Source organism: Trichomycterus rosablanca, chromosome 1 (assembly GCF_030014385.1).
Source record: "Trichomycterus rosablanca isolate fTriRos1 chromosome 1, fTriRos1.hap1, whole genome shotgun sequence".
NCBI classification, from domain to species: Eukaryota; Metazoa; Chordata; class Actinopteri; order Siluriformes; family Trichomycteridae; genus Trichomycterus; species Trichomycterus rosablanca.
In genome coordinates, this window is record NC_085988.1 from 80,919,675 (window position 1) to 80,946,313 (window position 26,639).

The 26,639-nt window shown below is 42.2% G+C and overlaps 1 protein-coding gene across 1 annotated transcript in view; it reads left to right on the top strand.

Annotated features, from left to right (window-relative positions):
• tmcc3 (transmembrane and coiled-coil domain family 3) overlaps positions 1–20,236 on the top strand; it is a 40,709-nt gene extending 20,473 nt beyond the window's left edge. Inside the window, exons 2-5 of the mRNA XM_063007051.1 lie at positions 10,636–10,703; positions 15,808–16,751; positions 17,925–18,060; positions 19,934–20,236. Coding sequence (XP_062863121.1) covers positions 10,680–10,703; positions 15,808–16,751; positions 17,925–18,060; positions 19,934–20,236 — 1,407 coding nt within the window. The 5' untranslated portion in view covers positions 10,636–10,679. The remainder of the gene's footprint in view (positions 1–10,635; positions 10,704–15,807; positions 16,752–17,924; positions 18,061–19,933) is intronic.
• Positions 20,237–26,639: the final 6,403 nt, after the last annotated feature.

Genomic DNA, 26,639 nt, shown 5'->3' on the forward strand with positions numbered 1-26,639 from the left:
TCAGCCAAACAAGGCTCAGTGGACTTTGTACCTGTCAGTCCAAGTGAAGAAGGTCCTTCATCTCTGCTTGTTAGCCTTAATGAAATAATCTCCTCTGGAACTGTGTGTCTGAGTACATAATTATGATGACTTTCCACATAAACTATATGGACAGAAGTATTCGGACACCCCGCCTGATTAATGAGTTCAGATATTTTGAACACACTCATTCTTAACAGATGTATAAAAAAAATTATACACCGATCAGGCATAACATTATGACCACTAATATTGTGTTGGTCCCCTTTTGCTGCCCCATATGCAACAAATTTGAGCCACAGTAGCTAGTCTGTTGGATCGGGCCACACGGGCCAGCCTTCCCTCCCCACATGCATCAATGTGCCTTGGCCGCCCATGAGCCTGTCGCAGTTTACCACTGTTCCTTCCTTGGACCCCCAACATTCTGCTCCATTTTCACAGCCGAAGCCTATTCTATATTAATAGCCCTAGAATATATTCAGAAAGAGAAACACAAAGACTTTCTTATATGCAGTGACTCAAAGTCTTGCCTACAGGCACTAGACTCTATGGACACAGACAACTCAATAATAAACAAAATTGTGACCAAAGACAAGGAACTGGAAGATAAACAATACAACATAAAATACTGTTGGATACCAGGACACTGTGGAATACAGGGAAACGAAAGAGTGGATAACATCGCCAGATCGGCCAGAAGTAAGAACATAACCTTTCTCCCCATCCCAGTCACAGATACCTTTCCAATAATAAAAGACTTCTTAAACACAAAATGGCAAGAGGAATGGGACAGTCAAACCAACAACAAACTACAAGAAATCAAACCTAACATAAAACCGATAGGTTACAGGATGGAGAACCGATATCATCAAGCTATCTACACAAGATTGCGCATGCTGGACAACCGCAACACCGCGATATTCACGTTTTTTCTTTCTTCTCCTTTTTTTTTATTGTTGCAGGTCCATCTTGTTTTATACGCTTACATTCGTGCGTAATAAATGTTAAATAAATTCATAATGAAAATGAGCTAGGAGCGACATTTTCCCGCAACCTGTTCTCATGCGTTGCTGCTGAGTGTCAGGCTTTGTGTTTTAAAATGTAAACAATCGCAACAGGAATTATAGGCAAGTTTATTAATGATCAAATTGAGTTCACACTCAATAAAATACTTGTAATTTAGACTATATTTAAACAGCCTTGGCGAACTAAAACACGTAATGACGGTTAATATGGCATTGCAGCCTGCAGATTCTCTCTTGCTGGCTTGCTGGAATGATTTAAATGCATTTTTTCGTTGAATAAAAATGTATTGAAACGAATAATAACTTGAAACGTAGTATTATTTTATATATTATATTGTTATGTTAATTATACCTACTAAATAGATGGTTAATAGTGGCGCGATAACCAGGCTAGACTTTCTCTGATCTCTAAAGTCGCATGCAGGTTCAGTACATCTACAGTGTATTAATGCAACGAGCACCATCAGAGAGAGTTTTAGTACCGAGGGGAACATCGCTACCCCACTCAGATCCTCTCTAAAACACATCAGATGAACATGTTGGTTCGTCTAGCGCGCATGATAACGCAGGTTTAAACTCTTACAGACTTTATTCTTTATTCTATTTTTTTACCATATTTTGATTAGATGTGCATTTAAAATATTTAGCCTAAACACTTTTTTTTTGTTTCACAGTGTATATCTAACCTAGGCTAGAAGCTTATTTAAACCTTTTTTTAATAGAGAAAAGACGCACATCCCTGCTCTGTTCTGTATTTAACAATAGCCTAAACACGCATTTCATTGGTCTTAAAGCCGTCTCATCTTTGTCATTATAAAGCAATAATATATCGAATCATAGCCTAACAATAAAGCTTGTTTATATAGCTCTAAAATCCAGATCAATTAAGTAATTTTCAAAAACAACAAAAAAATGGCGATATAACCGCATACCGCGATATTGAGACAGTCTGAATACCGCAAGGGGAAATTCTGTCACCGCGACAGCCCTACTTCTAACATCAAATTTGAGGATAGAATGTTCACTTGCTGCCTAATATATCCCCCCACTAACAGGTGCTGTGATGAAGAGATAATCAGTGTTATTCACTTCACCTGTCAGTGCTCATAATGTTATGCCTTGTAGGTGTATGTTCCTAAGTATGTAGTTTGGGAAAGACCATTTCTCTTTATTCCAGTATGATTATTTGTGCACAGGGGAGCAAAGACGTTAATTGAATTGACAAGTTTTATATGGTGAAAGTAAACAGAGCCCTGACCCTTAACCCTGTTGAAAACCACTGGGATGATTTGGGTTTTTGATTCCAAGCAAGGCTGGTCTTGTTCAACAAGGGTACCTGATGTCACAAGTGTTTGCTTTTGACTTAATAGGAATAATTTTTACAGATGCACTTCAAAATCTGGACAGTGGTAGCCTAGTGGGCCGAGCTTTGGGCTATCAACTGAAAGGTTGAGAGTTCGAATCCCAGCTCTGCCATGCTGACGCTGCGCTCTGACCCCGGCTCCCAAACAAGCTGGGATATGTGAAGAAAGAATTTCATTGTACTGTACATCTGTATATGTATAAATGACAAATAAGGCATTCTCTATTTTAATGCCCTTGGTTTTGGAACAGGGTGTTCAACAAGCTTTTTGTACGGTGTCCGGATACTTTTGGCTATATGGTGTAGTTTTGGCTATACACTGTGCATTGCTATTGAATTATACAGTTGGATGAAACCTTGTCACCATGGCATGTTAAGACCACTTTACTGTAGTATTTACAACGACTGCCGGGCAATAAGATATACAGTTCCACACACACTTAGGGAAATTTTGAGTAGCTCCAGTTGGCCTGATGCACGTCTTTGGCTTTGTGGAAGGAAACTGAAGCACCCGGAGGAAACCTACACGGACATGGGGGGAACATGCAAACTCCACACAGTAACAACCCTGGCTGCGGGGCTGAGGAATCAAACCCAGACCCTTCTTGCTGTGAGACAACACTTGAATTAGTCAGACGTGTGGCAGCACCACGCTGCAAAATATCACAGACACAAGGCAGGAGCTTCAGTATGTACATGTTAATGTTTAATGTTCACATGAAACACAGAAATGAGGAGAAAATGTGATGTATGGGACATCTTTTTCCTACGTTTGCACATATTTGAGCTTCTCTGGTCTCCCAAACTACGTTTTGTCATGAAAACAAACACGAGAAGTGACGAGGGGTATAATGATACCACGTCCAAAAATGCACATCAACAAGTAGCGTGCGCTGATGTGCGGCGTAAAATCAAAGAGGAAAAATAAATAAATCGGATTTGGTTTGGATTGTTCTATAGTGAGTTGCAGGTTAATAAATATTTTTTGCAATGCAACGTTGGTGTTACGTTTTGTAGAGAACGATAAGGTCAGAAATACTGTAAAATTTGTGTGTGTCGATGTATTCTGATATAAACTATATTATGCCCCTGTCCCACCTTTTTACACTCCTCCCCCGCGTTTCCCCTCACCCTGTATCTTGCGCTCTCATTGGCTGTTCAACATCGCACTCATTGCCAGTCGGCCGACTCATATCCAGATATTTGACATGCTAGATATCTCTCTTCGGTCGCCGAGCGCTCGGGGAGCCACTCGGAGCGAGTTCACACATAGCGATTGAGAGCCAAGTTTAGATCGCAGAGCGAACGCCGAGTTGCTCTAGAGCCGGCAAATCTAGCGCCGACCAGTCGGCGAGCGAAAATAAGGGCAAACATTGTGTAGTGTGAACTAGGCATAAGAAAGTCTTTAGAACTGTTACGATTGGGACAGTAGTAGCCTAGTGGGTAGAGCTTTGGACTATCAACTGAAAAGGTTGAGAGTTTGAATCCCAGCTTTGAGCAAGGCCCTTAACCCTGTCTGCTCCAGGGGTGCCGTACAATGGCTGACCCTGCGCTCTGACCCCGGCTTCCAAACAAGCTGGGATATGTGAAGAAAGAATTCCGTTGTACTGTACACCTGTGAGCATTTTATTCTATCTTCTATTATTGCATTTTAATGCATTTTCCCTTAATTGTCCTCTTAATCTAGACCTTCACTCCTGACAGAGGAGAGCCTTGAATAACACACACCCCCCCTTCAACGTATGCCGTAGCCGACTGCTGCTTTTCATATAGAGATCTGTATCGTGCGTGGAGAGTCACACACCGATCTTCATTATCCCTCGTCTCATTATGACCAGCAGAGGTCATAATTGCAGCAGCCGGGATGAATCCCAACAGATCAGCCAATCATTGCCTGTGTTTACCGCTGCGCCACCTGAGCGCCATACTTACCATTTTAAAATTACATTTACATTTTCTGCTATCAGCAGACGCCTTTATCCAAAGTGACTTACAGTACTGGGACAATATACAGTCTAAGCAATTGAGGGTTGAGGGCCTTGCTCAAGGGCCCAACAGCAGCAACCTGGCAGTGGTGGGGCTTGAACCAGCGACCTTCTGATTGCTAGTCTAGTACCTTAACCGCCAGGCTACAACTGTTTTTAGGATTGTATAAATTACGTCAGAAATTGAATAGTTGTTAGAAAGCAGTATGATGGTCAGATTCTAAACTTATTACTGGATTGTTTTTTATCACACTGAGCCTTTAGCAGAACTCATCTTAATACGATTACAGTTTGAGTGTGTGTTTTTATCTGCACACACACACACACACACACACTCTTTCTCTCTCACTTTCTTCTGAACCCAGCTGGTGTGTAGTTCCATCCCTCCTCCCCTCGACTCTCTCCAGCTGGGCTGTGGAGTCCAGACTTAATCTGTGTGTGTCGGGAAGAGAAGATTAAACCTCTCTTTGGCCTTTTGTAAGATTTCACATCATCCGCCAGCACACTGAGACCTATTTCAGTCTTCATCAGAATGTCATTTACATACAAAGTCCGGGTTCAGCATCACGTTACATAACGGAGTTATTCAGTAACACTAGCTGCTATTGTGCCTGAACCACATGAGGCTGTTGGATATGCAAACTGATTCACCAGAGCATTCGTGAGGTCAGGTTCAGATGTTGTGCAATAAAGCTTCGCCTCTATTTGTGGTTTCAGTTTGTCCCGAAGGTGTTGGATGGGGTTCAGGTCAGGGCTCTGTACATCCACTTCCTCCACTCCAGCATGAGTAAATGTTTCTCTAAAGCTTTGTGCAAAGGCTTGATATAATACTAAAAGAGGACATACACCAATCAGCCATAACATTAAAACCACCTCTTTGTTTCTACACTTACTGTCCATTTTATCAGCCTCACTTACCATATAGAAGCACTTTGTAGTTCTACAATTACTGACTGTAGTCCATCTGTTTCTTTACATACTTTTTTAACCTGCTTTCACCCTGTTCTTCAATGGTCAGGACCCCCACAGGACCACCACAGAGCAGGTATTATTTAGGTGGTGGATCATTCTCAGCACTGCAGTGACACTGACATGGTGGTGGTGTGTTAGTGTGTGTTGTGCTGGTATGAGTGGATCAGACACAGCAGCGCTGCTGGAGTTTTTAAATAATAATAAAAACAATACCTAATATAATAATAAAAAAGAATACGTCCTGACCATTGAAGAACAGGGTGAAAGGGGGCTAACAAACCATGTTGAGAAACAGATGGACTACAGTCAGTAATTGTAGAACCACAAAGTGCTTCTATATGGTAAGTGGAACTGATGAAATGGACAGAAACAAGGAGGTGGTTTTAATGTTATGGCTGATCGGTGTAGACTTTCATAAACTGTTACCCAAAAGTAGCCACTGTTGGACCCTTGAGCAAGGCCCTTAATCCTCTTGGCTCCAGGGGCAGCGTACAGTGGCTGACCCTGCGCTCTGACTCCAGCTTTCAAACGAGCTTGGATATGGGAAGAAAGAATTTTGTCGTACTGTTAACCTGTATATGTATATATGACAAAGGCATTCATTCAACCTAATCCATGATGTTCTACAGTTTTTGTGCTGGTCTTGGTTTTAATAAGAGTTTGAAAATCGCTCTGTCTGGTTGCTTGTGTGGCTGAGCTTTTGTTGCTCCTATCCACTTGGACATATTCACTTCACACTTACAGCACACAGTGCTTGGGTGGCTCATCTGTGCTATCAGCCAGACGGGCATCTACACAGACATGACTGGCTATGTCTGAGACAAGTAATGGAAGCCCTGCAATGGATTATCTCCTTGTCCAGGATATTCCTGCCTTTTACCCAGTGTTTCCCAGTGGAACAAAACCCACCGTGACCCTGACCAGGATAAAGCGGTTGATGGAAAGGAAATAAATAACAGCATTTACAATGGTTACTTCTGGAATAGAATGCCTTTATTTGTCATGTATACATATACAGACGTACAGTACAAGTTCTTTCTTCGCATATCACCGCTTGTTTGGGAGCTGTGGTCAGAGTGCAGGGTCAGCCATCGTACGGTGCCTCTGGAGCAGAAAGGGTTAAGGGCCTTGCTCAAGGGTCCAACAGTGGCTGCATAGAGAGCTAGGATTCGAACTCTCAACCTTTCAGTTAATAGCCTAAGGCCCTACCGACTAGGCTACCATTGTAGGAAACAGGACAAGCTTATTGGACAGCCTTTTCGCATGGGTAGCGTTTTTCTTAGCCATGCCACACTGGCAGTTAACTGTCTTATAGTGACTTTTAATGTTCGAGATCACCAGGGTTAAAAGAGGTTTACATTTTACACATTGTATTGAATAGACTAGATGACTGCTCTGATTTTGCTGGTGTTAACAGATGCCACTTTTCTCTTCTGTATTTCCACCCTTTTATCTCCCAATCTAGTTATTTACAGTTACTGATTGTGAATCCTGTTGCTGCTGCTTGTGTAACCCTGATCTGATCAAGGAGAGCCAGATTAGCACACATTCGCTCTGGTGCTTATCCAGTCTGCAGCTGCTTATATCACCTGCCAGTGTTGGGTCCATAAGGAGTGCCACGCTAAGCTCAATGTGAATCTCCCCCATCCTAACCGATTACGGACCATTACTGGAGATCGCATGTTGCAGCAGGAAAGGATCCTGTCCGACCTTCCCTCCCTCAAACACGGCCAATTGTGTTTGTGTGGATGCATTTAATCCACGTTTTTCACATTAACCTATTTGATGTTATTACTATAATTACTCCTTAAATACAAACACCACAGACACTAGATTAATCATTAAGCTTAAAGATCTGTATAATGTTGATCATTAAGAAGTAGGGATGTAACGCTTCACCACAATACAGTTAATAACCGATTAAAAAATTCCACGATTCAAATCTATTTCACATGTAAAATGAATCGATATTCACAACAACAGCAGAGATATTCAACAGCAGAGGGCGCTGGAGCTATACACCTCGCCTTGTTGAACGTCACTGGCGCTACAGTGTATCACAAAAGTGAGTACACCCCTCACATTTCTGCAGATATTGAAGTATATCTTTTCATGGGACAACACTGACAAAATGACACTTTGACACAATGAAAAGTAGTCTGTGTGCAGCTTATATAACAGTGTAAATTTATTCTTCCCTCAAAATAACTCAATATACAGCCATTAATGTCTAAACCACCGGCAACAAAAGTGAGTACACCCCATTGTGAAAGTTCCTGAAGTGTCAATATTTTGTGTGGCCACCATTATTTCCCAGAACTGCCTTAACTCTCCTGGGCATGGAGTTTACCAGAGCTTCACAGGTTGCCACTGGAATGCTTTTCCACTCCTCCATGACGACATCACGGAGCTGGCGGATATTCGGGACTTTGCACTCCTCCACCTTCCGCTTGAGGATGCCCCAAAGATGTTCTATTGGGTTTAGGTCTGGAGACATCCTTGGCCAGTCCATCACCTTTACCCTCAGCCTCTTCAATAAAGCAGTGGTCGTCTTAGAGGCGTGTTTGGGGTCATTATCATGCTGGAACACTGCCCTGCGACCCAGTTTCCGGAGGGAGGGGATCATGCTCTGCTTCAGTATTTCACAGTACATATTGGAGTTCATGTGTCCCTCAATGAAATGTAACTCCCCAACACCTGCTGCACTCATGCAGCCCCAGACCATGGCATTCCCACCACCATGCTTGACTGTAGACATGACACACTTATCTTTGTACTCCTCACCTGATTGCCGCCACACATGCTTGAGACCGTCTGAACCAAACAAATTAATCTTGGTCTCATCAGACCATAGGACATGGTTCCAGTAATCCATGTCCTTTGTTGACATGTCTTCAGCAAACTGTTTGCAGGCTTTCTTGTGTAGAGACTTCAGAAGAGGCTTCCTTCTGGGGTGACAGCCATGCAGACCAATTTGATGTAGTGTGCGGCGTATGGTCTGAGCACTGACAGGCTGACCCCCCACCTTTTCAATCTCTGCAGCAATGCTGACAGCACTCCTGCGCCTATCTTTCAAAGACAGCAGTTGGATGTGACGCTGAGCACGTGCACTCAGCTTCTTTGGATGACCAATGCGAGGTCTGTTCTGAGTGGATCCTGCTCTTTTAAAACACTGGATGATCTTGGCCACTGTGCTGCAGCTCAGTTTCAGGGTGTTGGCAATCTTCTTGTAGCCTTGGCCATCTTCATGTAGCGCAACAATTCGTCTTTTAAGATCCTCAGAGAGTTCTTTGCCATGAGGTGCCATGTTGGAACTTTCAGTGACCAGTATGAGAGAGTGTGAGAGCTGTACTACTAAATTGAACACACCTGCTCCCTATGCACACCTGAGACCTAGTAACACTAACAAATCACATGACATTTTGGAGGGAAAATGACAAGCAGTGCTCAATTTGGACATTTAGGGGTGTAGTCTCTTAGGGGTGTACTCACTTTTGTTGCCGGTGGTTTAGACATTAATGGCTGTATATTGAGTTATTTTGAGGGAAGAATAAATTTACACTGTTATATAAGCTGCACACAGACTACTTTTCATTGTGTCAAAGTGTTTTTTTGTCAGTGTTGTCCCATGAAAAGATATACTTAAATATCTGCAGAAATGTGAGGGGTGTACTCACTTTTGTGATACACTGTACACGCCTGGTTGCCAAATTCGGGGTTTTTCAGCCAAATTGGGCTTAATTCAAAATTGTTTTGCATAGTGTGTACCTACCTCAGAAATGAAAGGGCATTCATTATTTAGATAAATAAAAGATAATCATTTAAATTTTTAAGAAAAATAACAAAAGGAAACTTTGTCATAATTTGTCTTCAATTTCAGTTTAAAAAAATCGGGAAAAAATCGTATCGTGAACCCAGTATCGTGAATCACATTGCATCGTGGGTAGAGTGTATCGTTACATCCCTACTAAGAAGATGAGAGTGGATGAAGTTTGTGCGTCTTTGAGGGTCAGTGGCGTCCGGGAGTAAAACAGCTGCTTATCCGACCAGAGGCTCTTTATAGAGAAACATCTGTCCAGTCATGCCAGCTGTTCCTATATTGCACATATGGCAGTAAGGACATGCAGGACATGGCCGTGCTTTAAATCCTTTACAAAGTTTACAAGTGTTTAACTTTTGATATAACATACACCATGTGGACAAAAGTATTGGGACACCTTTTCTAATTTTTGAATTCATGGTTCAGCCAACATTTGTTAACAGGTGTAATAAATCAGTTCAATAAAGGAAAAAATATGCTCCCAGCTTTGAGGCAACAGTTTAGGGAAGGCTCTTTCCTGTTCATGAGCCTCAGCCCTGACCTCAGCCCCAATGAACAGCTCTGGAATGAGCTGGAACATCAACTGAGGCTTTCTTGACCAACATCAGTGCCCAGCCAAACTTTTCTGAATGAAATGGCACACATTCCCACAGACATACTTTAAAATCTTGTGAGAGGTATTCTGTTGTTACAGCTGAGAAGATTACATAGAGGTCACTCTGTTTCAATACCATTTGTATTTGACATGATTTCAACAAGCTCACGATCAGGAATCCAAATGCTTTTGGCCATACAGTGTATCTGGACGCGGCTACTCGCCAGTCTTTGCATTTAGCTGATTAGCTCACAGTTGTGTTTGTTTTTCTTAGACAGAACTTGGACATTAACAAATTAGTAGAGAACAAACACTAACTGATTACACATTAACTGACAAAGAAGTCAAAACAGTTCATATTTCAATAAAGAACAGAATTATTTTTATTTAATAGGATTTTAACGTCATGTTTTACACTTTGTGTTTAACATTAAACTGATGAATCTTGTGTAATGAGTAACTACCGTTTCTGTCACGAATGTAACCAGTCATGAACAATTTTGTATCTCCAATTCACCTCACTTGCATGTTTTTGGACTGTGGGAGAAAACCGGAGCTCCCGGAGGAAACCCACACAGACACAGGGAGAACATGCAAACTCCACACAGAAAGGCCCAGGCCGCCCCACCTGGGAATCAAACCCAGGACCTTCTTGCTGTGAGGCGACAGTGCTACCCACTGAGCCACTGTGCCGTCCAAGAACAGAATTAAAAGTGTTGAGCTGAACACTGACACCGTTTTTTGCATTTTGCTTCCTCATCTCACTGCGGTTTATAGTTGGTTGTGGTGATATTGTGTAACATCGGTTCACTGATTAAATTGGTGCTTTTATTTATTTTGAATCTTCTGTGTTGCAGATTGAAGGATCGGCCCCTCAGAGGTCAACTCAGCAGTTCTGCTAATGGTTGACGACGCAAATTCTCTGGTAAGTGTTCAACAAATAAACACTGCTCATGGGTGAAGTTTATTTGCTACAAACCCTAAATGTTATTTTACTCATTTTACAGTTTTTGATGCACAGAACAGTGTATAGAGATAAGATCAGATATCTGATATTTCATTCACCCACTTATTTCCTTGAAACGACTGAGTACAGAACGTTGTACTGGTGACCTAATGAGCCACTGGGTGAAAGTTTGTTAGATTGTTCTCAGGACTGCAACAGTTTTATTATATATGAGTTGAAATGTGACAGTTTATCAGTGACACTGAACAAGCTGCACTGAAAACGCCACTCTTTTAATTTCAGTATATTTTTAGTGTATATAATTTCCTTTTCATATAAACAGTAAAGGAGAAAACTTGGCAAACACAGCTGACTCAGCTTTAATGGTAATATTGTAATTTCCGCATTTTTTTTGTCTTCATCCTGCAAATCCGAATCCCACATGGTTTTGTGGACCAGATAGGGAACCGTACTGCTGACTTCTACTCAGTAAATTATCTCCAGATTTTTTGCTTTTGTTTGGTTTATGTCCATCACATTTATTTATATACAGTATATATACACACACACACACACACACACACACACCGATCAGGCATAACATTAAAACCACCTCCTTGTTTCTACACTCACTGTCCATTTTATCGAGTCCACTTACCATATAGAAGCACTTTGTAGTTCTACAATTACTAACTGTAGTCCATCTGTTTCTTTACATACTTTGTAACCTGCTTTTACCCTGTTCTTCAATGGTCAGGACCCCCACAGGACCACCACAGAGCAGGTATTATTTAGGTGGTGTTGTGCTGGTATGAGTGGATCAGACACAGCAGCACTGCTGGAGTTTTTTAATACAGTGTCCACTCACTGTCCACTCTATTAGACACTCCTGCCTAGTTGGTCCACCTTGTAGATGTAAAGTCAGAGACGATCGCTCATCTATTGCTGCTGTTTGAGTTGGTCATCTTCTAGACCTTCATCAGTGGTCACAGGGCGCTGCTCACGGGGCGCTGTTGGCTGGATGTTTTTGGTTGATGGACTATTCTCAGTTCAGCAGTGACACTAAGGTGTTTAAAAACTCCAGCAGCGCTGCTGTGTCTGATCCATTCATACCAGCACAACACACACTAACACACCACCACCATGTCAGTGTCACTGCAGTGCTGAGAATGATCCACCACCCAAATAATACCTACTCTGTGGTGGTCCTGTGGGGGTCCTGACCATTGAAGAACAGGGTGAAAGCAGGTTACAAAGTATGTACAGAAACAGATGGACTACAGTCAGTAATTGTAGAACTACAAAGTGCTTCTATATGGTAAGTGGAGCTGATCAAATGGACAGTGAGTGTAGAAACAAGGGGGTGGTTTTAATGTTATGGCTGATCGGTATATATGTATGTATTTTTTTTTTAATTTAAATAGAGATCTGGTGCTGGTTTAGTTTTTAGCTGGCGTCTTTATTAGTCAGTATACTAACTTTGAATAGACTGTACTGTGTCAGTGTTCTGTGTGTTCTCTGCATAAACACATTAACAGAAGGTCACAATGTTCCCCAGACTAATCCATCACTAAAATAATCAAAAGTTTTACTCATTGTTGGTTATTAATATCTCACCGTCTCTGTCAGGCAGTTTTTTTATTCAGTGTTAATCCTGTGTGGTGTAAAAAGGCCTCAGTAGAGACATTTTTGTCATCTTGCATAATGGGATGTTGGTAATTAACCGGCTAACAGATAAAGAAGTCGTTCCATTAATGTTATTGATTAAAATGTCATTTAAGTTCATTTCCAGAAGCTGAAGCCTTGTTAGAATTGAGAGCGAAGCTGCAGTCTGTACGAAGTAAAAACGACGATTTGAAACACACCCAGAACCACAGTCAGTGTTCAGCATGAGCCTCATGTGCATCCAATCTGACTAGATTAGTATGTTTAGTGTGCTGTTGGACAGGAGGAGGAGGAGGAGAGGAAGCCAGACTGCAGGTTTATGGATGTGGTGAGGGAGGACGTGCAGGTGATTGGTGTGACAGATGAGGTTGTTCAGAACAGAGCAGGATAGGGACGAATGATCTGAATTTTTCATAAAAAAAACAAACCTGTGGGGGTTAGATGGTGGCTTGGTGGCTAGCACTGTTGCCTCACAGCCAGAGGGTCCCGAGTTTGATCCCCAGGTGGGGTAATCCGGGTCCTCTCCGTGTCTGTGTAGGTTTCCCCTAGGAGCTCCGGTTTCCTCCCACAGTCCAAAGACGTGCTCGTGAGGTGAATTGGAGACACAAAATTGTCCATGACTGTGTTTGATATAATCTTGTGAACTGATGAATCTTGTGTAACCAGTAACTACCGTTCCTGTTATAAAATCCTAATAAATAAAGCCTAACATGTAACTTGTTTACATGAATCTCAGGGATGTGTTTATATTTTATTGGGATGCTCAGTTATCGGGTAAAACTTTGTGCCCATTCTGTCAGTGTATGGCTGGGCACTGATGTTGGTCAAGAAAGCCTTAGTTGATGTTCCAGTTCATTCCAGAGCTGTTCAGTGGGGCTGAGGTCAGGGCTCTGTGCAGGACACTGGGGTTTCTTTAAACCGATATTTTCTTCATGTCTTTATAGAGATTTCTTTATGCACAGTGGGAACAGTCATGCTGGGACAGGAAAGGACCTTCCCTAAACTGTTGCTGCAAAGTTGGAAGCATATAATTTCCTTTATATAATTGATTTATTACACCCGTTAGTAACTGTTATGGTTAAGACAGTGTTCTGGCCGTCTTGTAAACTTTCTCAGTGTTAAAACCTTTCAAGCGTGACTTCATGTCGATTCATTACAGACTCACCTCGTTTATCTGTTTGATTATAATGTTTTTATTTAAAGGCTGTAGCTCATCATGTTCTGACTGGATGTTTGATTCTGGTCTGGTTTCATTATCTGTCCGCCTGTGCTCTGGCACTCACGGCTAATTTATAAACCAGTGAGATACACACCCGGCTCACCACAGCGGTCTGGACCATTTCTGCAACCCATTATATCTGTTCCGTGTCAGCTTCATACACATTGTTAAGTGGTTATCGGGGTGGGTGTGCAAATCAGAAAGTGATTAGCTACCCTGCTGCCTGAAAGCTTCAAATGCACAAACCCCATTTCCAGAAAGGTCTGGACGTTTTGTAAAATGTGGTAAAAAGAAGAATCTGTGATGTGTTAATTCTCTTGTACTGTAAAAAAGTAAAGAGATTTCTAGTGTTTTCAGTATCAACTTCATTCTGTTTTGTAAATATGAGCACATTTAGAATTTGTTGCCTGTAACACACTCAAAAAAGTTGGAATAGGAGCGAAATATGAGTAGGGCAGTGATAGCTCAGTGGTTAAGGTAGTGGACTAGTAAACAGAAGGTTGCCGGTTCAAGCCCCGCCACCACCAAGTTGCCACTGTTGGGTCCCTGAGCAAGGCCCTTAACCCTCAATTGCTCATTGTGTTCAGCTCATCATGTAAGTCGCTTTGGATAAAAGCGTATGCTGAAAATGTAAATGTAAATATGAGTAAAAAGTAGGGCTGGCACCGATCTGATACTCTGTATTGGTATCGGTCCGATATTGGCCCAAATCACTAGATCGGATACTGAAAGGAAAAAACATGTAATCTGATCCGATACTGTTGCTTAATGTCAGAAATCAAAACGCACGGATCTACTTAAACTTTTAGCATTTTAAAAAATCATCTACTACTGACACATCTAAAAACACTGTTTTACAGCGTGTCGTCCAAAGTGTCTACAATTGGAAGATGTGGATGTCAATCAAACGCGATTAATTAGAATTGACGCAGAGTTTGGTTGAAATTTTCATAGATACATTTGTTTATTTTTTATTATTTGTTTCATTTTTATTGTTTATAAATAATATTTTGTATTATTTATTTTATGTTTTATAATTTTAAACAAACCAAAAATGCTGCTAAATGTTCTGTATGTAAAAGTTAAAATAAAAACAGCAGTTTTGTATAAGTGTGATGTTGTAGGTTCTGTATTTATTCCTTTAGAATATTTGTTTCACAGTCTGAGCATTGTTATTTAGATAGCTAGTTTACCCATGGTGCATTGAGACATGTATTATTACTGCTTAGTTGTTTGAGAGGAGAAATGACGGTATCGGATTGGTATCGGTATCAGCAGATACTCAATTTGCAGTATCGGTATTGGACATAAAAAGTGGTATTGAGCCAGCCCTAGTCAAAGGTTTATTTAATATTCTAATTATACAATTTTGAAACATTCTACAATGAGCAGGTGAATTGGTAACAGGTGAGAGAATCATGATTGGGTATAAAAGGAGGATCCACCAAAAAGCAGTCTTTAGAAGCAGTGATGGGTCGTGGCTCACAGCTTTGTGCCAGACTTAATGAGCGAAGACACACAGCAGTTTATTAAGCTAACATACACTTAAAGTACGAGGGGTCTGCACAAAGTTTCCACACATTTTTTAACTTTTTATTTTCTACATAGTGACCTTCCCATGCATTTTTCCAGCGTCGTACCAACTTTCTAATGCCATCAGCAAAAATGTTTTAGGTTGAGTGTGTAGCCACTGATGCAGCACTGCTTTCACATCTTTGAGCGTCCAAAAAGGTGGAAATCAGATGGAGCTAAATCCGGACTATAAGCGTCTCTCAGTCTCACAGACACGACCGATTACTCCTCCTCCTACGCTCACAGCTTATAACCAAAATATAAAAGTGTGGAAACTTTTTGAAGATCCCTCATATGCTGAAATAAGATTTTCTCCTTTTTGCATTTTCTCAATTTGTATATAATAAATTTCCTTCTGCTTTCTGGAAACCGTCACATGAAGCTGTACACTGTGATGTAAGTCGCTTTGGATAAAAGCGTCTGCTAAATGCCGAAAATGTAAATGTAAATGTAGTAACAGTCCAGTGTGTAACAAAGCAATGACAAAGTAAACAGTCACCACAGTCATCAGTCCTCTGACATATGAGACTAAACTAAACCATGTTATAACAGTTTTTCCTCAAAAACTAGGTGATTTATCTTCCTGACCTCTCACAGTTGATTCATGTCTTTTTCCCCCCTCTGTAGGCGGAGCAGGCAGTTGACGGAGACGCCGTGACTTTGTCGGCCAGCATGCAGCGCGGCGGCTCGGAGTCGTGTCTGGAGCTCGAGTGTGACGGGCCCGCTCGAGAAGGAACGCGATGTCGACTGGGCCTGGACAGTTTGCAGCAGAAGATGCTGAAAGTGACCGAGCAGCTGCGCATCGAGCAGGCGCTGCGGGACGAGAACGTGGCCGAGTACCTGAAGCTCATCGACACCGCCGACAAGCAGCAAAGCAGCCGCATCAAGCACGTGTTCGAGAAGAAGAACCAGAAATCTGCACAAACCATCGCTCAGCTGCAGCGCAAACTGGAGCAATACCACCGCAAGGTGAAGGAGAGCGACACCGCTGCCGCCTCCGTTAACGGCACCAAGCAGGCGCAAACGCACGCCAAAGACGCCAGGGAGGTCTCCAAGGACAACCTGAAGGACTGTGCCAAGGAAGCAGGGCCCCGGCTGAGTGGGCGACACCCACACCTAGACAAAGTAAAGACTATTGGACCGGGAGTTTCGCTCTCACCTCCGTTCTTCTTTAACAAGTCACGTGGCTTTGCCAGTCTCATCCGAAATAAGTTTGGCAGCGCAGACAACATCGCGCACCTCAAGAACTCCATGGAGACCGGAGGAGGTCTTCGAGTCGAAGGTGCTAGTCGGGCACTGAGCGGCAGCGCCACTATAACGAGCAAACCCAAGTACCCGAGCGACGATGAGTGCTCGACGGGGACCTCGGCGTCAGCGGAGAGCAGCGGGCACGGAGGGCAGGGTGAGGCGGGTCAGGGCGAGAACGTGAGCAGACTGAGTGACACTCTAGAGGAGGTGAGGGAGCTCAGAGATGCACACGGTCACCTTAGCGAGGACATGGAGAGCCTGAGAGGTCAAGCGAAACGCAACTATGGCTTCATCTCACAAATGCTGCAGGAAGAACGATACAGGTACTTTCACTAGGAATGTTTAAACGAGAACTATACCACACTAAGCTAGGCACTCGGGTGGTGCAGCTGTAAAGTATGATATTCCACTACCCCTGAGATCCAGGGTTCCAATCTCAATGGTGCTATCAGCCAGTCAGGTGTCTGATACACTGATGAGCCATAACATTAAAACCACCTCCTTGTTTCTACACTCACTGTCCATTTTATCAGCTCCACTTACCATATAGAAGCACTTTGTACTTCTACAATTACTGACTGTAGTCCATCTGTTTCTCTACCCACTTTTTTTTAGCCCTCTTTCACCCTGTTCTTCAATGGTCAGGACCCCCACAGAGCAGGTATTATTTAGGTGGTGAATCATTCTCAGCACTGCAGTGACACTGACATGGTGGTGGTGTGTTAGTGTGTGTTGTGCTGGCATGAGTGGATCAGACACAGCAGCGCTGCTGGAGTTTTTACATACCGTGTCCACTCACTGTCCACTCTATTAGACACTCCTACCTAGTCGGTCCACCTTGTAGATGTAAAGTCAGAGATGATCGCGCATCTATTGCTGCTGTTTGAGTCGGTCATCTTCTAGACCTTCATCAGTGGTCACAGGGCGCTGTTGACTGGATATTTTTGCTTGGTGGACTATTCTCAGTCCAGCAGTGACAGTGAGGTGATTAAAATCTCCATCAGCATTTCTGTGTCTGATCCACTCATACCAGCACAACACACACTAACACACCACCACCATGTCAGTGTCACTGCAGTGCTGAGAATGATCCACCACCCAAATAATACCTGCTCTGTGGTGGTCCTGTGGGGGTCCTTTGTTCCATCAAAGAACAGCATAAAAGGGGACTAACAAAGCATGCAGAGAAACAGATGGACTACAGTCAGTGATTGTAGAACTTCAAAGTGCTTCTATATGGTAAGTAGAGCTGATAAAATGGACAGTGAGTGTAGAAACAAGGAGGTGGTTTTAATGTTATCACTGATCAGTGTATGTTTGGGTATGTCTGAGGAAAAGGGTGGCGGAACAACCTAACAATTGAGAGGTGCACTCTCAGTGTCAGTCCCAAGCATGAATGATATAAGGAGGGTTGCGACAGGAAGGACTTCTGATGGGAAAACTAAGCCAACTCATTGACACCTAAACACTGTACGTATGCCTGTCTCCTTTTGTAGATGTGAGCGATTGGAGGATCAGCTGAATGATCTGACTGAACTGCACCAGAATGAGACGGCCAATCTAAAGCAGGAGCTGGCCAGCATTGAGGAGAAAGTAGCCTATCAGGCCTATGAGCGAGCCCGGGACATGCAGGTACACACACACACACACACACACACACACACACACACATACACACACAGACAGTGGTGTAAACTGTTTTATCCACACATACTTTCATCCTGAGGTTGTGGACCCTTTTGAGGTACTTGGAGGGACCTGAATGAGAACTACACTGTGCCTAAAATACTGGGTGCTCTGTGTAAGTGTTCTGTGTGGTTGTCCTTCACTTTGTATTCATTTAGGCATCCGGCAGCTTTTTTAATTCTATTTTTGCACTTCATGTCATATTTAATTCCCAAATTGGAAAACTGGAGACTATCACGCCCCCTTTACACAAGTGCAATCGCTGACCTCTTTTTTCACCTTCCAGAAATAGGGTCTCAGGAGAGCATTATTGTGTCCAGTGATGCACCATCACTTGTAAATCAAGCATCTCGCTTGCAGCCTCACTGACCTGCCAGCAGAGGCCACAATTGCAGCAGCAATGAGGAACTCAACTGACCATCCCTCCCTCAGACACTGCCAGTCTGGGCGTTCTGACTATTTATTATCCTGTGCTTTTGTTGGACACCCTACATATTGCAGTCAGTGTATTAGAGTTGGCATTTTGGATATTGGTGTCTTGAGTATTAATACTTTTGTGTACTGGGTGTACTGGGTTGGGTGTTCTGCACATTGTATTGTATCCTGTTAATGGTTGGGCTTCCTTCTGTGTGTGGTTTGGACATCCCACCTCTTTACAGTTTACTGCTCTAAGCAGATGCCGTTATCCAAAGCGACTTACAGTTGTGACAGTATACAAGCAATTGAGGGTTAACGGTCTTGGTCAGGGATCCAACAGTGGCAACCTGGCAGTGGTGGGGCCTGAACCGGCAACCTTCTGATTACTAGTCCAGAACCTCAACCACTAGGCTACAACTGCCCTGTAGTGTTCCATGTACTGGTTAGGGTGTCATGCATAGTTTAGGGTCCTATGTTTTGGGTTAAGCATCCTAATAATTTTATTTCATGCCATGTATAGCGTAGGCATCCTTTGTATTTAGCGTCCTGGAAATTGGGTAGGGTGGCCCTATGTATTATGAGGGGCTGAGGGTACTGAGTTGGTGTCCCTTGTTTTTGGTTGGTGCCATATTTATTGGGTAGAACCTCCAACATATTTGGTATTCCTTGTGTGCTGTAGGTTATATTTGGCAGGCCATTCTGTCCAGAAGCAGATTGTCCATCATAGTGGTCACTGTATGGGTGTACTGGGTTGGGTGTTCTGCACATTGTATTGTATCCTGTTAATGGTTGGGCTTTTATCTGTGTACTGGTTTGGGCATCCTGTCTGTTCACAGTTTTTCTATTTTAAGCGTATGCCTTGATAGTCACAGCTTACAGTTGTGACAGTATACAAGCAATTAAATGTTAGGGGTCTTGCTCAGGGGCCCAACAGTGGCAACCTGGCAGTGGTGGGGCCTGAACCGGCAACCGCTAGGCTACAACTGCCCTGTAGTGTTCCATGTATTGGCTAGGGTGTCTTGAATATTTTGTTTTGGGTTAGGCATCCTAATATTTGTGTTTCATGCCATGTATAGCGTAGGCGTTCTTCGTATTTAGCATCCTGGAAATTGGGTAAGGTGGCCCTATGTATTATGAGGGGCTGAGGGTACTGAGTTGGTGTCTCTTGTTTTTGATTGGAGCCGTATTTATTGGGTTTTTCTTGTATGCTGTAGGTTATATTTGGCAGGCCATTCTGTCCAGGAGCAGATTGTCCATTATAGTGGGCATTGTATCTGTTTGGTAGGTCTTCCATATCCTGGGCAGGGTACTCGGAGCATTGCGTGCTCCATGTATTATCTGTAGCTGGCAGAACAACCCTGGAACAAAAATCTCACCAGTTTCTTTTCTAAATCCCCTGCAGGAGGCGCTGGAGGCGTGTCAGACGAGACTCAGCAAGCTGGAGTTGCAGCAGCAGCAGCAGCAGTTGGTGCAGCTGGAGAGCACCGATGCTAAAGTGCTGCTGGGAAAGTGCATCAACATCATGCTGGCCTTCGCCACAGTGATCCTGGTGTGCGTCTCCACCGCGGCCAAGTTCACCGCGCCGTTGCTGCGCAGTCGTCTGCACGTGCTCGCCACCTTCTTGTGCCTGTGCGTGCTGGCGCTCGGCTGGAGCCACTGGGAACACGTGCAGTGTGCGGTGCAGAGGATGCTGCTGCCCAGCTGAGAGGAAGCGCCGGTCTTCAGACACTACACTCGCACTACACTCGCACTACACTCGAACCTTCACCAGTGTGACCTGTTCCACAGACAACAACCTCAAACTGTGTTTTTGTGTTTATCTGTTTTAGCTGTAGCAGAAACGGGCGTGGCCCTGTAATTGTACTGTCTCATCTGTTTATTCTTCTTTATCTCGTTCATTCATTAATTTCCCGTTTCACCAACGTTTTACCCTTTTCAAGGTCGCGGTAATTTATTGGGTGAAAGACAGGAAACACGCTGGACAGGTCGCCAGTGGACGATGAATATTAGGACTTGGGTTTAGCTTCCTGACAGGGACTGAAATGGACTTCATGAAGTACCAGGAGATGTTAAAAAGCCATGATGCCATGTATTCTGAAAAACAGGACACAGGTTTAACTTCTTAATGAGGACTGACGTGGCTATTTATTATTTATTGCATGTAGTCTAGTTCATTAAGGCTATTTAGCATCTCCTGGTACTTTATGAAGTCCATGAGTGCATGTAGTCTAGTTCATTAAGGCTATTTAGCATCTCCTGGTACTTCATGAAGTCCATGATACCATATAGTCTGAAGAATAGGACCCAGGTTTAGCTTTTGACTGAGAATGGCGTGGCTATTTAGCATCTCCTGGTACTTCTTGAAGTCCATGATGCCATGTCTAAAAAAATAGGACCCAGGTTTAGCTTCTTGACTGAGACTCCTGGTACTTCAAGAAGTCTGTGATCCCATGTAGTCTGAAAAACAGGACCCAGGTTTAACTTCTTGACTGAGACTGACGTGGCTATTTAGCATCTCCTGGTACATTATGAAAGTCCATGAGGCCATATAGTCTGAAAAAGAAAAAGAAAAACACTGGGCCCACAGCTTCAAAACATTGTACTGTATGTCACTGCTAGACAAAAGCAGAGGTGAATTCTCAGTATAGAGCTAAAAGATGTGAACAGAATCTCTTAAATGTTTGGGGATTTTGTTTAAGCAGTTTATTTTATACCTTTGGTTTTAGGCTTGAATCGATGGTTTAGGTAATATTAATAAATTACCCATCATAATTAATAAGGATGATGCATTAGCTGTTATAACACTAATACTACTAGTGTCAAAATTAAATATGGAATTAAGATGAGGCCGCTGGATGCCAGACACATATACCTTGTTCCATACAGTTGAAGTTTTAATTAGGTCTTAAACTTAATTCAAACTTGATGTAATAACTGCAAAACTTAATTATAAAGTCAACTGTATGGCATTCCGTTAGCATTAGCTCATAGGATTGGCACCACTTTTTTTCTGGCTGCTCCCATATTTAAGGGTCGCCATAGTGGATCTGGTCTGCATACCAGACTTTACACAGGATTAATGTCGAAAGCCCTTCTAATTTTATCTGGGCTTGGGATCAGCACTGAGAGCGCACTGACAGGTTCACCTCTCTTAGAGAAGTTCTGCTTAGACATAGCCAATCATGTCTGTGTGGGCCGATAACAGCGCTGAGATTTGAACCCGGATCTCAGAGGTGGTGGGCTAGTGGAATAGACAGCGGCATCACCCGAGCGCCCTCTAGCACTCATTGTTTTGGAAATGGTGAAAGCCTGTTGTTTTGGTACCTGAGTGGTGCAGCAGATAAGCCGTTTCCTGAACTTGTAGGGTTCTAAATGGTTCGTTCTGGGTTACAGTTAGAGTTTGCAGTGCTCACAGCTTTGATATGTTCACATGAAACACAGCAACATACGATTGCTCAAAAGAATGCTAATAAATGTACTTTGAGTTCAGGCTGAATCAAGAGTTCACATTCCTACATGGTTCAATGATGCAAGATGTTTGCCTGTACCTCCTGTGTGTTAGCATGCCAGCAGTGTTTACGTTCACGGTCCAGTTTTTCTCTACAGCAGCATACACTGTTCTCTGTAATGCACAGTGAGGTAATGCAGCGTTTCTAAACGTCTTCACTTGAATTGTCTTAATTTTTTATCTTAGTTATTTTAATGTCTGCCTTTCTTGTATAATTACACAGCAGGGGAAAGCTAAGCTATGCCAGCAGAGGCTAAGCTAGCTGGTAAAATGAACTATTTTAAATGAAGGCTTTTAGGATTATTTTTATACCTCAATTATTGAGAAACTGTTGGATCTGTAATTGCAAATACAACGATCTTTGTCTCATTCTGTGTGTGTGTTTGCATTTTGTCACCTTAACTGAGTTCCTAACCTTTTCTTTAGTGCAACCGCTGAACATCATGGTGATGATATGATGATGTGGGAATGCTTTACTGCTTCAGAACTTGAATGACTTTCAATAATAGATGGTTAAACCAAAAATCCTGGGGGCAAGTGTCTGGTAATCAGCTTGTTATCTAAAGCTCTGGTGTTCAATATTTAAGACGAACTCCACATTTAAATGGCTAACATCCTGCCGGACATGTAAAGATTAAAGACTTAAGTGTACATAGTGTAATGGCCTCCCCAATCACCAAATCTGAATGTAATAGAGCACCTTTGGGATGTGGTAGAATTGGAGATATGCACCATGAAAAATTCATGGCTCCCCGATTCCTAGTTGTACTGCAACAATGAAATGTTATGGAACAGTGGTCTCTTGTCAAGGTTTTCATAGAAAAAACCTCTTTAATTTCCTTCGGGATCAATAACATATCTAATCTATCTTATCAAATCGATCTAATCTGTCTATATTATCTAGCTGTCTGTCTGTCTATCTATCTATATATATCTGTCTTTCTGTCTATCTTATCTATCTGTCTGTCTATCTTATCTATCTGTCTGTCTATCTATCTGTCTGTCTATCTATCTATCAAATGTATCTGTCTGTCTATCTATCTGTCTATCTAATCTATCTGTCTGTCTATCTAATCTATCTGTCTGTCTATCTATCTATCAAATCTATCTAATCTATCTGTCTATCTATCTGTCTGTCTATCTAATCTATCTGTCTATCTATCTGTCTGTCTATCTAATCTATCTGTTTGTCTGTCTATCTATCTGTCTATCTAGTCTATCTATCTGTCTGTCTATCTAATCTATCTGTCTGTCTATCTATCTATCAAATCTATCTGTCTATCTGTGTCTATCTAATCTATCTGTCTGTCTATCTAATCTGTCTATCTGTCTGTCTATCTATCAAATCTATCTGTCTGTCTATCTGTCTGTCTATCTATCTATCAAATCTATCTAATCTATCTGTCTGTCTATCTGTCTGTCTATCTAATCTATCTATCTGTCTATCTAATCTATCTGTTTATCTATCTAATCTGTCTATCTAATATATCTATCTAATCTGTCTATCTAATATATCTATCTAATCTGTCTATCTAATCTATCTATCTGTCTATCCATCCATCCATCCATCAGATGTAATTACCAAGCCACTAGAAGAAAAAAAAAGTCTGCCATAAATAAGAGCCTGCTGGAACATGTATGACTGACCTGAGTTAAACAAGCTTTATATTTATGGGCTTAAAGGTTGAATTAAGAAAGATGATATTACATTAAAAACTGTACCGAAACAGATTTATCTAACGTATCAAAACATTTCTACTCACCAAATGTTAAATACACTTTATAAACAAATATATTGAGACATTTTCCTAATTATTGAATTAGTTTCAGCCACAATTGCTAACAAGTGCAGTAAATCAATTATATGAAGGAAATGATGTGCTTTCAACAGTTTAGGGAAGGCCTGATACCTGTTTCACTGTGGCCCTGTGCACAAAGCAAGCTCTATAAAGGCATGAAAAAGAAACTCCAGTAGCCTGAACAAAACCCTGACCTCAGCCTCACTGAACTGTTTTGAAATAAACTGGAACATCAACTGTGGCTTTCTTGTACAATGTCAGTGCCCAGCCATACAAATTATCTTTTGTACTCATGAATGGGTACAAATTCCCACAGGTACACTAAAAGGTTTTGTGAGAAGCCGTCTCAGAGGAGTGGCTGTTGTTATAGCTGAAAAGATCACACAGAGGTCACTATTTTAATATCATTTGTTTTTGAGTTCGGGTGTGCAACAGGCTAATGTTTAGGTGTCCAAATACTTTTAGCTGTATAATGTAGCTGTAAGGCAGATTGTGCAGTATTTTGTTGCCCTCTTGTGACTACACAGAGAACTGCATCCAGCCACAAAGGCAGTTGCGGGTTGCCTCCCTCCCAATCAGTGACAATACAATACAATACAACAAGCCCCATAAAATCTTCAATATTCCTCCATAAGTGATCAGTTGGGTTTAAATGAATTATGTAAAAGGCCACAAAATATAATATACTCAACTCCAAAACATCAGATCATTCAAAGCAGTTAGTAATAGGATCACATTCAGTAAACACAACTGTGCTTCTTTTTTCTTTCCCCCATTTTTCTCTCGATATAATCAGTGCCAATCTCCCTACTGCAGCGCTCTTGCTGCTTGTACCACCCCAGTGCTGGCTGAGGAGAGCTATGACCATCACACTTTTCCTCTGACACACAGGCTAAATCTTTTTACCTGTCAGTGATAGAATGTCACCAAGCAATGCCCCACAACAGCAGAGGTAGCAGCTGTACAGTGGCACTAAATCCTCATCCCTCCCTCAGACACAATCAACTGTTAGATGCCAAACTGTGTTTCCTTTGGTTCTAAATACACTAATCAGCCATAACATTAACACCACCTCCTTGTTTCTACACTCACTGTCCATTTTATCAGCTCCACTTACCATATAGAAGCACTTTGTAGTTCTACAATTACTGACTGTAGTCCAACTGTTTTTCTACATGCTCTTCTTCAATTCTCAGCACAGCAGTGACACTGACATGGTGGTGGTGTGTTAGTGTGTGTTATGCTGGTAAAGTGGATCAGACACAGCAGCGCTGCTGGAGTTTTTAAACACCGTGTCCACTCACTGTCCACTCTATAAGACACTCCTACCTAGTCGGTCCACCTTGTAGATGTAAAGTCAGAGACGATCGCTCATCTATTGCTGCTGTTTGAGTCGGTCATCTTCTAGACCTTCATCAGTGGTCACAGGACGCTGACCATGTAACGCTGTTGGCTGGATATTTTTGGTTGGTGGACTATTCTCAGTCCAGCAGTGACAGTGAGGTGTTTAAAAACTCCAGCAGCATTGCTGTGTCTGATCCACTCATACCAGCACAACACACACTAACACACCAGCACCATGTCAGTGTCACTGCAGTGCTGAGAATGATCCACCACCTGAATAATACCTGCTCTGTGGTGGTGCTGTGGGGGTCCTGATCACTGAAGAACAGCATTAAAGGGGACTAACAAAGCATGCAGAGGAACAGATGGACTACAGTCAGTAATTGTAAAACTACAAAGTGCTTCTATATGGTAAGTGGAGCTGATAAAATGGACAGTGAGTGTAGAAACAAGGAGGTGGTTTTAATGTTATGGCCGATCGGTGTATAGTGTTTAATTAGTAGGTGGGTTATGTGGGTTAAGCTAAACTTGATCCTGGAAGGCAAAACCAAATGGTCAACCATATAAATAACATCTGAAGGAAGGTGAAAAAGGTTACAGTAACTGTATACACAAACAGTTCATAATGGTTCAGCATGGTAGTTATGGCTTAGAAAATCATTAATGAATGTACGTACCAGACAGGTGTACCTAATAAAGTGCTCGGTGAGTGTATGTATGTATGTTCTTGGTGTTAATAAATGCAGGAAAACATGAAGTGGTCAGATCAGATCATTTCAAGGTCACAACTCCAAAACTCATCAGATCATTCAGTGAAGCATCATGCTCAGTAAACGGTGGTATCGTCATTGTGGAAGAAACCACCACCACAAAAATGTAGGTAGCACTGTCGCCTCACAGCAAGAAGGTCCTGGGTTTGATCAGCGTTCTTTCTGTGTGGAGTTTGCATGTTCTCCCCGTGTCCGCGTGGGTTTCCTCCAGGTTTCCTCCAAAGACGTGCAAGTGAGGTGACTTGGAGATACAAAATTGTCCATGACTGTTTGACATTAAACTTAAACTGATGAATCCTGTGTAATGAGTAACTACCGTTCCTGTCATGAATGTAACCAAAGTGTAAAACATGACGTTAAAATCCTAATAAACAAACAAACAAACCACAAAAACGTACCTGTAACAAATAAGCCTTGATGGGACAGCAGTTACAGCAGTAATGAAGAACTTATTTGATCATTTCCTCCCTCAGACACAGCCAATTGTGGCTTTCTGACCCCACTGTATATAAATGTATTTTTGATAAATTAACCTCAAACTGAATAATGTATTTGTTGTTTAATTACACACGATCTGACCAGACGTGAGTCCAACCGTACAGATTTGAACTGATAAATGATAAAACTAGTTTTACAATATGCATATGAACTATATAATCATCATGTTTAAATAAGTAAGCAGAAAAA